The sequence below is a fragment of the Paralichthys olivaceus genome, chromosome 17, assembly GCF_024713975.1.
Source record: "Paralichthys olivaceus isolate ysfri-2021 chromosome 17, ASM2471397v2, whole genome shotgun sequence".
NCBI lineage: Eukaryota > Metazoa > Chordata > Actinopteri > Pleuronectiformes > Paralichthyidae > Paralichthys > Paralichthys olivaceus.
Window position 1 is genome coordinate 4,827,658 of NC_091109.1, and position 17,652 is coordinate 4,845,309.

General features: G+C 40.6%; 2 protein-coding genes across 8 annotated transcripts in view; both read left to right on the forward strand.

Moving 5' to 3' along the window:
* c17h8orf34 (chromosome 17 C8orf34 homolog) overlaps positions 1–7,460 on the forward strand; it is a 52,213-nt gene extending 44,753 nt beyond the window's left edge. The window contains exons 12-15 of one of the 3 annotated variants that reach the window (XR_002202712.2): positions 394–884; positions 2,583–2,679; positions 6,132–6,287; positions 6,994–7,111. Coding sequence is in view for 2 of the 3 variants with exons in the window: in XM_069513066.1 (XP_069369167.1) it covers positions 394–884; positions 2,583–2,679; positions 6,132–6,190 (647 nt within the window). In the remaining variant the exon portion in view is untranslated. Of the gene's footprint in view, positions 1–393; positions 885–2,582; positions 2,680–6,131; positions 6,340–6,993 lie in introns of those variants that run through there. The other 2 variants (XM_020087382.2, XM_069513066.1) reach the window with 2 other exon arrangements.
* Positions 7,461–10,481: 3,021 nt separating this feature from the next.
* sulf1 (sulfatase 1) overlaps positions 10,482–17,652 on the forward strand; it is a 73,766-nt gene continuing 66,595 nt past the window's right edge. Inside the window, exons 1-3 of one of the 5 annotated variants that reach the window (XM_069512545.1) lie at positions 10,482–10,511; positions 10,755–10,798; positions 15,554–15,644. The gene's annotated coding sequence lies outside the window, so the exon portion shown is untranslated. The remainder of the gene's footprint in view (positions 10,512–10,754; positions 10,799–15,553; positions 15,645–17,652) is intronic. The other 4 variants (XM_069512546.1, XM_020087695.2, XM_020087694.2 and 1 more) reach the window with 4 other exon arrangements.

Genomic DNA, 17,652 nt, shown 5'->3' on the forward strand with positions numbered 1-17,652 from the left:
GAAGCCGGATTCACCACAGTTTACAGGGTCTATAAATATTGTCATCATTGCCCAGAAGAGGGATTAAACCAAGCGGTCTCGCCCACTTTAATGCTCAGTAAAGTTTGTGAATCATCAGTCTTGTAGGACGCACACTTATACCTCCACAGCTTCTGAATGTGTCGCAAAAAATAAGTCATGGAATCTCTGGGTACAGTTGCCAGTTATCTGGGATTTGTGTTAAATGCTACATGAATCATTGCATACATATAAAATTTCAGTTCAGGAAAAACAGGATTTGAAAAAGGAAAACTACACCAGCTCAGCCATTCAGATGGTGCGTGTGTTGACTGTTTTAATTTTAAAGTATGACATCTGGCTCCTGACTTGAACCATGTCCTTTTTTTCCTCCAGAGGTTGAGAAGGATCTGGCCAAGCTGGCAGAAGTAGGGAAGATGACCAACTGGAGCTCAAATAACGTGCACAGTAGTCTGCTCCACACCCCTCTGCGCCACAGAACACTGCCCGACACGCTTCCTCTCCCCAGCCTCGTCTCCAGGCCGCAGTCTCCCGCCAGCAGCCTCTCGAGCAAGCCCTGTGGCGTAGGTCTCCCTTTGCTCAGCCCCAAGCCCACCTCCCTGGTCATGGGTCGGACTCAATCTCCCAGCAACCCTGGGAGCAGGACTCAAACCCCCAGAACACCCAGCAGGCCTCTGACCCCAAATAGTTTACTGACACGCTCCACCTTTAACCCCGGATCTCATAAAGAGGTGACCTTCAGGAGGTCGCGAAGCCGCCCTGTGACGCCAACGAGTCAGCCCATGCACCCCCGACCGCTGCTCACCCCTCCAGGACTAAGCACGACAGACAGCCTCGGTGCCAGCCTACGGGCCTATCTGTCTGAGGTGAGACCCTAAACTGAGACATGCACCGTAATCCTTCAAAACACATTTCAGTTCACTGTGCAGATGTAAGGCCTCATGAATTCACTAAAGTCTGACACAGAAACAGTCTGTTGGGCCTCAGCAAATGTTCAGAGAGACCCAAAAAATTAAACGGTAAATCATCACTTGTAAAAAATACTTTAATGTAGCAAGTATTAACATTATTGGAAATATACTTATTTGTTTATAGAGGAGATTAAGAGAAAAGATTTATTATTATCAATACTTCCAATTAATACCAAGCTAACAGGAGATGGTTAGGTTAGTTTTGGATGAGTTTAGGATTAGATTAGGATAAATCAAGTCTCCGTCTAAAGTTAATAAAAATCCACCTTCCAGCTCTGATAAAGCTAATAAACACCTCATGCTGCCTTGGTTTAATCTATATAAAGGTGAGATGTAGAAAATTAATGAAAGAGCCATTCACATGTTCTCTGTAAAGCCAGAATTTGTCTTTTTACACCTTGGTTTTTGTCGGTGGATCCATCATGCTTCCAGTCTTTATTCTAAACTAAGTGTCTTCTGGCTGTAGCTTCACATTTAATGGGCAGACATGAGAGTGCTAATAATTTAATCTAACTGTTGGCAAGAAGTTGAATGCTTCCTTTAATGGACACCGTAACTTCCATGTCCAGAGTGTGACATAACACTCTACATATTACACTGGAGGTGTTTCTTCCATCTGTGATTTATCTCGCAATAAAACAGATCACGTACACTCACAGTGTGTAAATCAGAAGTAAATGTGTCATAAATTTTGAGCCACAGACTTGAAAATGGCTCCAGCTTTACTCTAATGTTTTAGTGTGTGAGTGAACTTGTGTGCTGAGTGTCAAACAGGCTCAGTGCCCAAGTAAAGCTGGCTGCAGAACACCAGAGCTTTTTTACACACAGAGATTACGATGGAGCGCACCAGAACACGTAACATCACACGTGTGCCGACGCTCACAAACACTAGCTCTGCGCACTGTGTGTGTGTGTGTGTGTTGAGAGAGTCGTGGAGGTCTTTACAGTAGGATGTCATTTCATTGTGGAAAAATGAGTCTGGCATAAAAGGGGGACTTTCAATGGGATTTCTGTCTTATATTCCTTTCATGATCTACTCAACAGCAGCGCTTTTAAAATACGAGACCTGTTTGAAGGCTCTATAAATCGAGGGGGGGGGCAGTGCCTCTGTATCCTCATACTAGTTGACACGTAGTAAGATTATCCAAAACAGCACTGCCCTCAGTCTGATTTTACTGAGGCCCCCTGGTCCCATGGTCCCAAGGCCTGGTTAGAGAGTGAGGGTCTCATGAGTCTTTTAAAAATACTGGCTGAACAAGAACGAAAGGATGTAAATAAGATAAGATCAACAAAGGAAATTCTTGTGTCAGCTTACTCCAAGATCATAGTAACAGTATAATAGAATAAAATAATAGAGTATTAAGTATAAAAAAAACAAGTGGAGATATTTTTTACATTATTTGTACAGATATTTGTACATTGCAGTTCAAGTTTTTCTGTAAGTATATGAAAATGGTTATGTAAAAAATAAGTTTCAGTGATGCCATTTTAGTTAGACAGGCTGCTTCAGATAAATTTTTTTCGGTCTATTAAATCCACAGAGTAAAAAAACAATCTCTTCCATCGTCTCTGTTCTGTTATTTTCCATTTCAGGATGAGTTTTACCAGCAGTTACAGGCCATCAGACAGCCCTGGCACATCCCCAGTGACACAGACAGTGACATCCTGGAGCCTCCTGAACAGGACAAGAGTGAGTGACGTACCTACCTCTTCCTTCCTTCTGTATTTACATTTTCAAACTTCATTTCATTATTCATTTTTCATCATCTTGTTGTATTCTTTTCTCCTTGTTCTAGAGCGAGGGATCATTTTTTGTTCCGTTCAGATGCTTGTGGTTTATTAAAATCTGTCTTTTGAATCAACAGTTCTCAAATTTGACCAATTCCACCCTGTAATGTTTTTACCTTAACCCCAGTAATAAGTGAGGCTTGTTTTATTACTGTAATGTCACTTTATCACAGTGAATAACTGATGTATTGAAGTGGCAAAAGACCTATTAAAAAATGGAGATTAATGTGCAAGTACTCCTTGTAAAATGACTGAGATGGAGCACAAGGGCTGACACATAAAAACTGACATAGCTGGGTGAATTCCTCGGGGGTGAAACGTTGTCATGTAAAAACTCTCTTCCTGGCACCACGCTCGAGATGTATATCTATCAAGATCCAGTCAATAGACATGAACGGTCCTCGCTAGAAAGTCATAAATCCAGTCAGAGCAGTGGTCTGGCTGGGATACAGTACGCCACATTACTCCAGCTTTGAATGTGACTGAATTAGATCAGACCTCCTTGAATGTTCTGGACCATAAATCACATGGACGTATACAGCAGCCCGGTCTGATACTCGGAGGCTTGCCAGAATGAAACTAAGAGGAGTTCTCAATTCACTGATGTCGAATAACAGTCTGTCAACTATATGCCCTCTTAATTGGTTTACATAAAGCTAAACGTTTCAGATCCTCTAAGATGTTTGTCAGGATTTACACTGTAGCTGCACTAAATGCAAACTAACTCATGTAAATATTACATATTTTTGCAGGACAGGTAGTTTTAAGGCCGGATGTGTGGGGTATGGAGATGTTGGAAAGAGCACACTGAAAATGTTGCTATACTTAAAGCTCTATGATTAGGACTTGCATCTTGCCACTGACAGAAAGAATATAGGGTCATTAAATTCAACAGGGTCCATCCCCCCTCCTCTGCAATGTTCATAATGGTGGTGTTGTGATTAGCAGTCACCTCACAGCAAGGAGGTTTCTGTGGAGTAAGCAAGATACTCTGGCTTCTCCCACAGTCCAAAGACATGCAGGTTGGGGTTAGGTTAATTGGAGACGGTAAAGTTCCCTAAAACAGCCAATGTGAGTGTGAATGGTTGTTTCTCTCTGTATGTTGACCCTATGGTACACTGCCGACATGTCCAGGGTGTACCTCGCCTCTCGCCCAGTGTCAACTGAGATTGGCTTCAGCCCTCAATGGTTCAGATAATCAATTACCTCATGGGTATGTTATGACCTGATCAAAATACAGAACCAAACGTCATGGTAACCTGACTTGTCTGACTCCATCTTGTGAGTGGAGTAATGTGCTGGATGGACAGACAGGTTGGTCTCAACCTTACCATAATTAGTTCCTGTCACAACTCTGCCAATCCCAACTCTGATATTGATTTTACCACATCCACATTTACATTCAATGATTTCAGAAAAGTTCTTTAATGAACTTGGCCCTGTTCTCTCCGTAATCAAAGCATCAGCTACTCGATCTGAAAATCGAATGCATGTGGGCCTCAAAAAGACATTTTTCATTGATGTTATGAAACAAGAATCCCAGTCATACAAAGATCAAGCATGCAAATGGTTGTCACATGGAAACACAACCCCCTGACAAGTTCCTCCAGAGTGCCGTTGTTTTGCCAAATGCGTATCTTGCAAAATAAATGGATACATTTTCCTAATAGCCCCTGGGGGCCAGCTCCAAGTCTTGGCAATGGTAGTGGCATGTTGAGAAAGGATACGAGCCACTTATTGAGTTAGAGGTGGCTCAGACGCAGGGAGAGAGAGAGACTGACAGAGAAAAGGAGACCCAACAGCCACAAGACGTGACAAAGCGTTTTCTGGCGTGAGAGAGGGCCCACAGGAGTGTTCACTGAAATCTGGTTTGTGTGTCTTTGTGCATGTGTAAGCGTGTGTTTGAGTCACTGTATTAGTCTGGGGAGACATTAAAATTGTTTTCTGCAGCTTTTTTTGCCCCCTTAATTCTTCTTCAGTCTTTTCAGCGGTAATTCTTTGACCTTTTGAATTGATTATGTTAAATTGCATATTGGCAACTGAACACTTAATTTGTGCCACAAATCTACTCCACAAACAGAGGAACAAGGAAACAATCACAGAAATCTTCCACTGCTGTAGCCAGTTACTTGTTGTAATTGTTGTCTGATCAGAATTACTCAATTTCTTCTGGCAGGAAAACGTGAAAAACAAATCCTGTTTTTTTTAAACGTATTTTCATTTCACATTTTATTTCAAACTCTATGATCATTTTTGTCTTTGAAGTCGTTTGCTCTGCTTTCATCATGTCCACATATCTATATGTATGTGTGTGTGTGTCCATGTATATTGGGCTCACTTCATTAGTGCTGTGACACCCTCTTCCCATTATCACAGCAGATGTGTCTGAGCCTCCGCCAAGCGTGTGGTGAGAGTTAAATAATGGGGGAAAAAATCCATAGGTATTTCCTGTTATTCTATAAACTTCCACAATGGGACAACCACACATACCACAAAGGAGATGAAAGACGTCTGTTCATTTTCTCACTTGTTAAACCATTTGTCCTTATGTGGCCATCTCACTTAGCACAGCACTGACATGTAGAGTGGAAGTAGATCAAAAAGTTATGTCATACACCTGTCAACACAATGTAGTGGATGTCAACAGTGGTCAGTGTAGTTTGTGTTATTTATCACAAGTAATTACGGCAGAAACAGTGTTGTTGCACATGATGGTCATTGTAACTATTACAGCATGCACACAAGTGAGTCCAGGTCGAGCTGTTTGTTCACAAACCAGAGGGTCAGTGGTTTGATCCCTGGCTTCAGTAGCGATCAGGGGATGGAGCAGTAGTAGTGACGTCCCATTGATACACGCAAGTCAGACTCAACTGTCAATCATGACATATCACCCCCTTTAATTATGAATTAATTAACAGTTAAACAAATATTAGTATGATTAGAACTACCTAAAATGACAGAAACAAGCTGTGACGTGTGCTTTGACTTTTTAGTTGGCTTACTGCAGCCAGCCAGCAATGTTGTCCATCTTTATCTACAGTATATGGCATAGCGCCTGTAAATGGGGAAATAGACTGGCTGTGTTCAAAGCTAAAATAAATTGCTATTCAGTTTCTTTAAAGGTCAGTAATTGTGTTTCAGTACAAAAAACTCAAGCTGAAAAACAGCAGGGAGGCCATTTCTGTTTCAGTCTTTGTGCTTCTCTAAGCTACCTGGTTGCTAAATATTTAAAGGTACAACATGCAGTAAGTCATAGTATTATATAGCATGACAGTGTAGGACAATGAATATCTCTTTTCCCTAAGAATCATCATGCACCTCTATGTGACACATATCCTGTCTTCATTTTTACAGGTGGTGCCCGAGATGCCAGTAAAAGATCTGTGTTTTCAGGTGAGAATCTGACCAGTTAGAGGCGTCACAGCCTAAAGTCCACAAAGAAAGATTCACCTCATGATGTGCTGCGTCCCATGATTCTCCAAGAACGACTCCAGTCTTACTTCTGTCACTGTAAGCAACTGCCTCAAACTGAGTGTCTCAGTGTCTGTCAGTGACCTCATTTGTAGCCACAACACGTTACCCAAATAACTACCAATGGGTGACTGACTGTGAAGGCCTCCACCTTCATTTATGGTCCATTCAATTACCATCACAGACTAAATGGAGGGCACAGTGGCTCTGATATGTGATTGGTAGAGCTTGGCCATGTGTGGAGACATGAACACTGTTGCCCAGTTCCATTAAGTCACTCGGGTTCTGAGTTTACACGCAGCAGACAGTGTCAAACTCTCAGCGTCAACATTTGGGAGAAGGAGAAAGTCTGTCTGGTTTGAGGTTGTCTGCGGTTCTCCTTCTTGTGGCTCCGGAGGTGCCCACAGCTCCCAGTGTCAGTGTGCCAGTCTGGAGGGAGATCTGAGAGCAGGCTGCTGCTGCTTGGCTATCGGAGAGGCCAGAGCATTGCCACGGTAACCAAACTCAAAGCTTGCTGCTTAAGTCACCCCAATCACCGCTCTCCCAGAACTTATGAAATACGGTCGTTGGAACCTGGACCGGGCAGCAGCATGCCTCATTTTCCACCTCATGTTTGCACTGTGACATGTTAAATATTAAATGGCTGTTTCATAGTAATTCCCCCAGTTGTTATTCTTATAAGCGGTTCAATGTGTTTGATTTTGGTTTCTAGGAGACTGATGTTTTTGTCTTTCATTTTTCACAGGCCTATAGTGACGGAAGACCAGGGACATTGATCCAATCAAACTATTATGCAAACCACTGGACATTTTGAATATGTGTATAGAGACGATTATTTTTGTAATTCACACGAATGAGAAAAAAGATTGTATACTTTTTTTCACAGATATTTCATAGACATTGTACTGTAACTGTATGATAAAAAGTGAAAATATGACATCAGAGTATGGAATACAACATTTATTTTTGTTTGCTCTATTGCATGCTATTGAACCTCCGTGTGGAGTGTAGAAGCAGATGCATTTTGTTGTTGACAGACTCTTTTTCTTGGCCTAGTGCATATTCTCACTGTGAGGGCAGCACAGCCATGTTAGGAAAACATTTATCGATACGCACTGTTAAAAGATGTAGTGATTTCCAAATAATACGCTAGTCGTAGAAGGAACACAAGGAATGCTGTTATCTTCATTAAAATGATTTGGTGCACATGTCCCCGTTGTGTCTGAGATTCTGATTTTGGACTTGTAAAACAGTAGGAGAGGAGTTTGATCTGTGGCGCTGACAGAGAAGTAGAAATCTGACCAAGACGACATTGTTCCTGTGTGTATGCCTGGGCATGTTTTGGTCAAACTGTGGTCGTCGGGGTGTCACACATGCAACGTCAGCACCAGAGACACACGCTCCATGCACACACTCTCCCCACCCTCACACGGTCTGATCCCTCCATTTGAAACCTACTGAGTTGTGTTGTGTTGTGTGGTACGTCCAACCGCACCAACTTTTCAAGTCTGTCTCGGGGATGTGGTCGACAAACAACTCATATCTTCTGTCTCCTTTCTTTGAGGGTGATTCCTGTAAAAAAGGATGTGTGAGAGGACTAATCACTTTCAAACCCCACCCTGTAAAACATGGTATGTGTGGAATAATGTCTCATGTATTGCTGCACATTTATTGCTCATTGGAACGGGATGTGGTTTTTCAAAGATCTTGCAGAAGAATTTGAGGACACGGCTCACACTGATGCCTTGATATAATCTTTATATCGCTATAAACAATATTTTCCTGTCATGCTTTATATTACTTGCTCACTGTGTTTAAGGGGAGTTCAGAGTATGTTTCCCATCTGTTCTTGTCCCACAGATCAGCAGCATGCTAACTCGGTTTATACTATCAATATTTTCCTTTGAGTTCATGTGTCTCCTCCGGTCCTTCAGCTTTAATGTCAGCAGAATATCGAAGCACGAGCAGCTCTGGAATAAGGCGAGACGGTTTGTGAGATGAGGACTTCAGTTACAGCCACAGATGTCACACAAAGACAGAGTTCTGATTCTTCTCCTCCCCCCCCCGAGTATCTGCGGATGTCTCAGCACGTCACAACTTGTAAAGATGAAATGGTTTTAACCTTACTGATATCTTTGTGTAGGATAATATTTCACATTAAAGCCATATGACTTATGTATTATCATTCCCAAATGTATCATGATTGTTAATTTTATGCAGCACACATATAATTATTTAGTTAAAACTGCACAGTATCACTCACAGATGTCACGACATGAAGAATTTGGAGGATCACGTTTCATATCGTTAATACCACCTCTCTGGAGTATAAAACCTCTGATATCTCTTCAAAGTGTGTTTTCTGTGCAGGCCTTTATACACCAGGCCCATTCAAAGCAACTGTGAAGGCCACCCAGGAACAGCGGCAGACATCACTGCTTACTGGGAGATCCGGACCACCATCAATGGTCAGCAGACTGACCCAGGTCTTAATTTACAACCCAACAGACTGGGATTTATCCTGACGTACAGCACAAATAAATCTATGGTGGAAGGGAGGTATGCTTTGAAGGCATATAAAGTCAGTATCGCTCGCTGCTTGAAATGTTCCAGTATGGTGAGAATGTGCTATATGTGGAAAACTAGCAGTGTGTGTGTGAAACTGGGGACTGTGTCAGCGTGCAGATGAGTGGTGTTACTGAGTAAATGGGTCCTAATCCGAGGTTGGAAATTGTTGTAAAATGAGACGGAACAGGACATGACACATATGCAAGTACGTTTTATTTCACATCTCAATTCAAGTCATTTCATTTCAAGAATAAAAGCCACCTCCTTTCGTCTTCACCAAACAAGTCCAGCGCATTGTTTCGACTGAGCAAAGTTATCGAGAGCACCATGTATAATTATGTAGAAGCTCAGTTTGAAACCCTTTATGTGAGGACTCCTCTGCAGAACCACCCGGGGAGGTTTGTGTTGCTGTTTTTTTAATAGTAACTGTAACTTAAAACATAATCAACAATCTGGTTCTAGTTTTCAGCGTTCATTGAAGTGAAATGCCTGTTCTCGCAGAAATAATGAAATCGGGTTCCACTGTTAACTTCTCCGAGGCTGTCATCAACATGAAAGTTATGGCCTTGCTCTGTGCTGTCATTTAAAGCCAAGGTAGAAGTTGTATCCCACTGAAGTACTGTCATTCACTTTGTCTTACAGAAATTATAGTAATAAACAATTATAGCTGTGGTGTTGACAGCCAGTGTTGAGCTGTAATGTGCCACTGGAACAATGGGTGCACTATTACTCCAATCTTGGACATGTATTTTGCCAACCCGATAATATTGAGGGAGTTGATGATTATAAGAAACATGAAGGAAAAATAATCACCCAGGTTTCAGCCAGATCTCCTCTGTATGTGTTACTTGAAATCATTTTGTACAAAACTTTTATAAAAGATGGCAAAGTGTAAAACAAACATTGAGAGAATCTCTTTATTTATTGACTCATGGGTTTGGTTGTTTTCTTTAAATGCATACAAAATAATAATTACAATTGTTTAGCTCAAATAATGTCATGGCTCTTGGTGTTTTTTAAAATGATTTGCATGAATAAACCTGTTTTTCTTTAGTGTGCAGTCTCCTTTTGTAACAGGGACATTCCTTTTAAGTGCTCATGTCATATTTTGCTAAAAAACTAATAGGGTGTGAAGGATGGCTGATGTAACTCTTCCGTCTCAGTTTAATGTCCCACGTGATCACTGTAACATCTGAATTCTACATCAGTGAATATTATTTTAAGTCTCAGAATAAAGTAAAACCTTCATGCATGTGTTTTACTGTTGAAAATTATGATTCAATATACAAATTAAAGTCGAACAAGAACATTTAAAACTGCAGTATACACAATAATACAGTAATGTGTAAAAATACAGTACATACAGTAATACTGCTGGAATGAAAAAATACTACATCCTCAACAAAGTAGTTCATTCTTAAATGGGGCAATTATCTTCTTCTTCAAGTGATGGCAGACCTGGAGCAGAAAGTGCGCACTACTGACCCCTACAGCTCAAAACCTAGACCACAGCCAATGAAGGAGTAAATCATAATCGTTTGTGTTTCAGGTGAAGAGACTTCGTGACTCTGCTGTTGATCCAGTGTGAGAGGTTTTTATCAGCAATGTTTTTATAACAGTGCTAACTTTAGCCTTTTGCTAACTGGTTACAGGAGAGACGCAATGTCCAAGTTCAAGGTAATGGACCAATTCAAGGTCAGCTAACTGGCTAGTTGCTAGCTGCTGGAGCTAACCACGTGGTTTGCATCTTTATTTGTTTTTCTCAACAGACTTTGAGCTAACCGGCTAGTAGCTAGTTTATTGGTTGGTTTACTGTCTTAACTGTTACTCCTTTGTCTTTAACAGACTTCAAGCTAACTAGCTGGTAGCTACCTAGAACTGTTAGCCGGTTTGTTGTTTGGTTTGCTGTCATTTTTATTCTTTCTTTCCCGATTACAGACTTTTATCCCCTCACTCCAGCTGCATATTGTTTGAAAAGATCGGTAAGTATTCCTGCTAATGATCAGCTAAAACCACCAGGTTGCATTATATCAGGGTTCATCAACACGGTGCCCGCGGGCACCAGGTAGCCCCCCAAGGACCACATGAGTAGCCCGCAGGCCTGTTCTAAAAATAACAAAATCTGATTTGCGTTTCTAATTAAACGTAATTATTTACTTTTCACATTGAAGTTGACTATTGACTATGATTTGTTAAAAGGGTTGGTCGGTGGCTAGAAGTGATCATCTGAAAATTTTAACAATCGCTGAGATTAATGGAAATAAAGTGTTGAATATTGATATTATCTGTTTTCCACCTTGTTAGGTCATTGTTGATAATTATTGTGAGAAATCATTAACGCGATCAGTGTCTTCACATAGATGAGTATCATTCAACATTAATAATAATATATAACTAAAGGCAAACTGAGCAAATGTGATATTTCAGAAGAGTGTATCAAACTGGTAGCCCCTCGTATGACTCAGTACCCATGAAGTAGCTCTCAGTTTCAGAAAGGTTGGTGACCTCTGCATTATGTTATCTTACCATGGCTAGTTTTTGTAGCAGCGTGTTAGTGACAGATATTTGAAACCTCTGCTCTGAAATGTTCTGTGAATATAAAACTTGAATCCAGTCTAATTTGTGAGAGCCAGCAGTTTCTTTCTTTGTTTAATTTGTGGAGTGACTTTGTCCTAAGTCTTAGGAACACATCTTAAATCCATTTATTGTTTAAACCTCAGGCAGCATAATAAAAATAGTCTCTGACCATCACAACCCATGCAGTGTAATCCAGAAGATATCCATCATTGTTGTGTGGATAGTTTGAGGCTGTTAGGTTTGGCAGGAGTTGTAAAGTGCTGAAGCACAAACTGTCCATATTAAACACGTGTCATGTTGTTTCTAGCTGAACGTTTTCCTAACATTTTCAGCTGTTTGCTGTGGCGGTTCACTGGCCTTTTTTTACAACTACACATGGTGCAGCAACATAAACATTTGTTTTCCTCCTGCTTTTTCCCTCCGCAAAGATCAAGGAGTTGATCTCAATTTGTATGATGCATGATATGGAAATGGCTCATCCCTCATTTTGTATGTTGTGTTTAAAAGAATAAGATCGCTACTGGGATTAACAAAGGCTTGTATGATCCTTTGGAACGTCATGTATTTAATGTTGTTCCAAAGAGTTGTTCAGAAAATCCAGAGGGATTACATATTGGATGGATAAACAGAAATCCTGTTGTGATCTCTGGCTGATTGTAAGGCTTTTCTGTCAAATCTTTATAAGAGTCGCATAAGGCCCTGGAGCCTTGAGAGCACCCTGCACTTAACTATGGTTCAATTGTGAGACCTCAGTGTGTGAGAACAGTAGTCTGAGCTGTCCTGTCTGTATCTCCCTTTCCTTTCTCCCACACTAATTTATGGTTCTTCTCCCTGACCGTGATGTGGTCAGTTTTCCAGACGCTTGGGGATCTTTTCAAAAGCTAGGCTGTGTGTGTGTGTGTGTGTGTGTGCGTGTGTGTGTGTGTGTGTGTGTGTGAGTGTGTGTGTTGGCAGGCATTGTGGTGGGTGAGGCTTAGCCCTGGGTCAGATGACTCATCCAAACTCGGTGCACGCTCAGGGTCCAGAGGATCTGTGCACTCGTATTAGACTTATTATTCTTTCAAATGCAAGGATCTAATCTTGGTCTAGTGGTCTGCCGTGTCTTGGAAATGTTTGCGCTCGCTTTTGTGGATGTTTTTCTATCCATGTCTGGAATGGGCTGAAACAAAATAGTGTGGCAGGGACACAAAAGCTTTGTTAGCCTGATCATCTGTTTAGCTATTGTAAAACTGCTTTCTCTCCTATATCCACTGAAGTGCCCTCAGGGTAATGCGGAGCACCTCCAGTGCTGTAACTATACTTGGGTTATGTTTCACCATCAGAGCTGATGGTTTCACTATTCTGTGCTCCAAAAGCATCAACACTCCCTCCGGATCTCTGCTCTTTCTTTTTTATTTACATATAAAGTTGCAGTGAATTTATTGAGTCTGCACATGGCTTTTTACTCAAGCTGTGATTTATTACCCGTTCTCATGCTGCTTTATTCTAATTGGCTGTCTGTGTACTTTTTTGTGCATTCACCCATTTATCAAAGCCTTCTGCCCGAGGCTGGTGGTGGATGGTCGAGTAACACATATCTGTCCAACCTTTTTCCTTTAACTCACCTTAATTGATTCACTTTTATTTGTGTAGAGAAACTTTTCACCAACACGCCAAATATCAAGTAGAAAGGTTTGCTGCAACATTCGTATCTGTGTGATTCGTCCATGACCAATTGAACATGATCAGAGAACATGGTAAACCAATGTCAGCTCTCACGCCAGATGCTAATTGGATTCATATTCCAATAAAAGCATTGTTTTGTTTTATCTTCCTTTGTTGAAAACAGGACATAAATATCAGTGGGATGTTAGAGGAAGAGCTTTTTAGGGATGTAGTTGTAATAAATCGTCAGATCTAGATTGCCAGATTACATAAAATGATATGTGTGTAATCCGAGGTCTAGAGCATAATGATAATTGATTAAACATTTCCTGATAGGTTGGGTCACATCTGGAGCTTGATTATGTCTCCCCTTAACAAAACCATACCACCACCATAAACCACTGTATAAAAGTTCAACTCAACATTAAATGCAGAGACATTCATTCTGAAGCAAGAGTTTCTCACAACCTAGTCTGCCTCTGCTCCTTTCCCTTCCTTCTAGAAGGCCTAAGAAAAGTACTTACGTCCAATTACAAGTTCCAGATGACCCACTGCTCCTAACTGAGGAAGCGGTAGAAATAATATTGAATCATTTGATTTGGCAGTAAAGTGAAGTATCTGTTTTGTTTCATCAGGGATTCGGTGGACAAAAAAGGGTGGAGTATGACTGAATGATGCTGTTCAATGTTCAATAACCTCAAGTGAATCTCTGACCATAGGAAACCAGAGAACGTATGTACTGATGCCAGAAGAAGTTTGACGGCTTTCAGCTGCTTCGCACCTGCTGCTCTTTTTCTCTGCTTTCTCTCGTGTATCATGTCCCGTTGTTGGCAAGTGGAGTGACCTTATGTTGCTTTTCTTTTTGCTCATATACTTGTCATTAGAATTAGCCTCAGTCAATTGATGATGGTTAAAGGCCACTGACGTCTCGGTCATAGAAGGGGAAATGGCAAAGGACAGATTAATTGTCGCTATGTGAGTAACATTGAAAGTGTTTGTTTCTCTTCCTTCCCAATCACAGAGATGACGCTGTTTCCCCTCATCAAAGATGAACGCTGCCAAGAGTCTGATCTCAATTTCCCAGCAATGCAACACTAAGTGGAACTTTTCAGGGGTCATGATACATTAGCTCCAGCCGGGTTGAACTGAAGCATAATGGACGGACTGGAACATTAACGAGTCATATTTGTTGTTGTGACGGAGTTTGTCAAGATTTGCTAAAGATGTTGAGAGTATCAGCATACCCAGCAGATGAGTTTCCCGAACTTCTTCACAGCAGAGCTAGGATGAAATTCTGTCTGTGACTCATAAGTATTTTTGCTCTGGCTGCGCAGAACGATTTCCATTTTCTTGGTTTCACTTTTATGATTTTTGAGCTAAGAATGACTGGATGTCTACACCAGCTGTCCCAGATTGTTTTCCCCTATATCCTCTCTAAGGCCAGTTTAGGCCCTCATTTTTATTTGGGGCCATTTTCATCAAAAGCTGTAAATGTAATGTTTATCCAAACCGAGTACCTCTGAAACCTCAGTAGGTCGTTTGAACCATGGGAATAGAGTTGACTCAAAAGAAAATGTTGAATCAGAAGGTTACACAGCAGGTATAGTCTACCTCAACCACCAGTTTTGAAACAGTATTACAACCACACTGTTCAAAGTCTTCTATTACGTAGGAATCCCAAAGATCCAGAGCAAAGGGTGAAAATAATGGGGTGCAGTCTAGTAAAATTCAGACTCCACAAATCTGATCTATACAACATGGTAGGCGTGCAGTCAAGCTTTGCAGTAATGATCTCATTGGTGTCAGCGAACATGAAAATAAAATGGATTTATTGGATAAGAAGGGAAACACCATTTACTGGTATCCAAAGCAACTTTGTGCAGAATCTGCAACATCATCACTAATTATACCCTGGGATATATAACATGGAATAGGAGCTTTTATAGGAAGCATACCCAGTCTTAATAGTTGTCCATTCAGTTGAGACTTCATACCTTTAACATTAAAAACCTAAAAGAGACAAATTATTCCACCCTGGATCTGAATATGAGCCATAAATTATTTCATTATAAGTTCTGTGTACTGACTGTTCTGTTCTCTCCCTTTTCCTTTGTCCCTTGCATCATCTCAGTGGAGTAGGAGCTGCCTCTAAAATCCCCCTTTAAATTGATCTTGATATTAATGTGTCCCTGTGGCTGGTTTTAAAGAGGGGCGAGGGAATGAACAAAGAGAAATGGTTGATAACCGGGTAATTTTAGTGTTCCTTGGTGATGTCATTGACAAGTTAGCTCATGGTTGGACTGGAGTTTACGAATATAGCCCACTGACGTTCAAGAGTCTTTCAAGTTGAGGCCAAACAATGAGGGGTTTGGGGCTGATACTAGTTCCTCTGATATGTTTCCATGAAGCTGAGAGGTGCATGGGACATGCCAGCAGTTTTGAGGGAGAAGAGAAAGAAGAGCAGCTATAGAGGAATAAGAAGCACATTAAAATAATCTTTTTTTTTTCCCCTTTAGAGCAAATGTTTAGATGCAGGGAGTGAAGACGTGACGAGGTTGAACTGTGCCAGCCCTCCACAAGAGGGCACAGATGATGTTGCTGAAGGAGGTGAGCTTAAAAAAATCTCCTCCTGGAGTGTTTCTGATGATATGCCTGGTTGGTAGGACCCTCATGTTGACACTATGGTCATTAATCTGTTGCTGAAAAATCCCAAAATACAAATATGTGTGTTCTGTAATGATTTCACCATGTCCATGCAAACATGTCAATGTAGAATTTAGAACTAGTAAACCTTTCAGGATGCTCCACTGTAAAGAATGATAATCACATTAGGTCAACTATCCCAGTTACTAGAAATATTTTAAAGATCAAGTGTAATGTTGTAAAAATTTAAAACTTGGAAAAGGTTAAACTTGTCATTAAACAGGTAATATTCCTTCAAGAGCAGGATTTATTAGTCGATTTATCAGTCAGTTGATCAACAAAAAATATTTAGTTTCTGTTTGTTCTTAAGTTTTCATGACATTGAGTGTTGGTTAGAGCAAAAAGACATTAGAGAATAAAAACTTCAGCCTCAGAAATCATGGCAATTCAGAAACAAAATCCTGAAACTTTATAGATTAAATGATTAATAAATAATTAATAAATAATGAGAAAATACCTCATCACATTAATCATTATTGAATTTTGCTTAATAGATTGACAAAAACCTGTTGAAGGTTAAGACGTTTAATCTTTCTCTAAATTTCCTTGATGGTTGTTGACATCCATTTAATAAAAGTCAAAATAAATTGCTCAGGTTGGTCAACTGAAGACCGGAATTGTATTTGGCAACTTCCAGGTGTTATGGAGAACACTCGTACTTTGGTCATAGTTTCCATTAATAAATTAAAGTTTACACATCTACAATGTTTTTTTCTGCTTCCTCTGGTCAGGTTTACTACCTCTGTCTGCTTTGCTGAGGAGGTTGTGAAGTAGAACTATGAAGTGATCTTAATGGCATCACCTGCGCTTTAGTGCTGGATGTCAGACGCTGACACAGAGGAGCAGTCTCAGGGTTTGATTTACAAGAACATGTGGTCAAGGCTGCTGTTTGTCCTTGCAGTTGGTGTGCTGTTACAGAGCCTTCCACTCTGTAGATGGCTCCATATGGAGCCAAAGACATCTGAAGTTGTCGTACTGTGTGGGGTGTTTTTCTTGGCACGAAAAGCGGATAAGAGTAGGGGTGGGCATTTTTACATGACGTTCAAACCAAATGTGTTCTTAGTTGACGTCAAAAACAACAATCATTCAAGCTGAAATTGGTGCTGTGAATTTATAAGTCCTTTAAAGGAAACCATATTCCAGTCAATAGCTTTTCATTGCAGCATGTTGAAATTAATTATTTGCACTTTTGTCATCACTTTGCCTTTATTTCTGTAGTTTATGCAGACATGCTGCTCTTTAAGTGAAAAACGTAGCTTACTTAGAAAACTGAATGCTGGCCACACTGTGCTATTAGCCTCCTTTTCCTCATAAACATAATTGATACCTTAGGCTAGTGGTGAAATGTAAACAGACAGGCAGCTGGTGAGACAGCCATGTGTCGTGGGTAGAGCAGCCACCCAGTCCATAATGTTGTGCAGTTTGCATTGTTCACTCCCTCTTCTGTGGCTGTCAGGGCCGAACAGAGGCGAGGAGACGACCGCACAAAGGAAATATTTGTCCAATCTGTCCAAGCAAACTCACCAATTGAGGACTGAACTTTCCCATCGCATTGCTCTGTGTCTGTTGGACATGTAATTGAAAGAGGAATTATGCTTTGAACTGAGCAAGAGCAGAGACAGTCGTGGAGTTTAATGACCATCGACAAATTATGCACCTGTTCCACCGAATTTTGACTGGTTCAAAAAAAAATTCTACACAAGAAAACCTATCTGTTTTTTATGATAACAAACTCAAAGTTAGACTAAACAATAGCTTGGCAAGTTCCTTTTCTTAAAAAAAAAACGTTTTAAAGGTACAAGAGGATTATTGAAGGGGCCACATTTACTAGCAGTAATGTTTATCTGCAGATCTTGAATATGTTATTTTAATACAGCACATTAAAGTGTTTTTGAACTTTCTACAAAAAGCC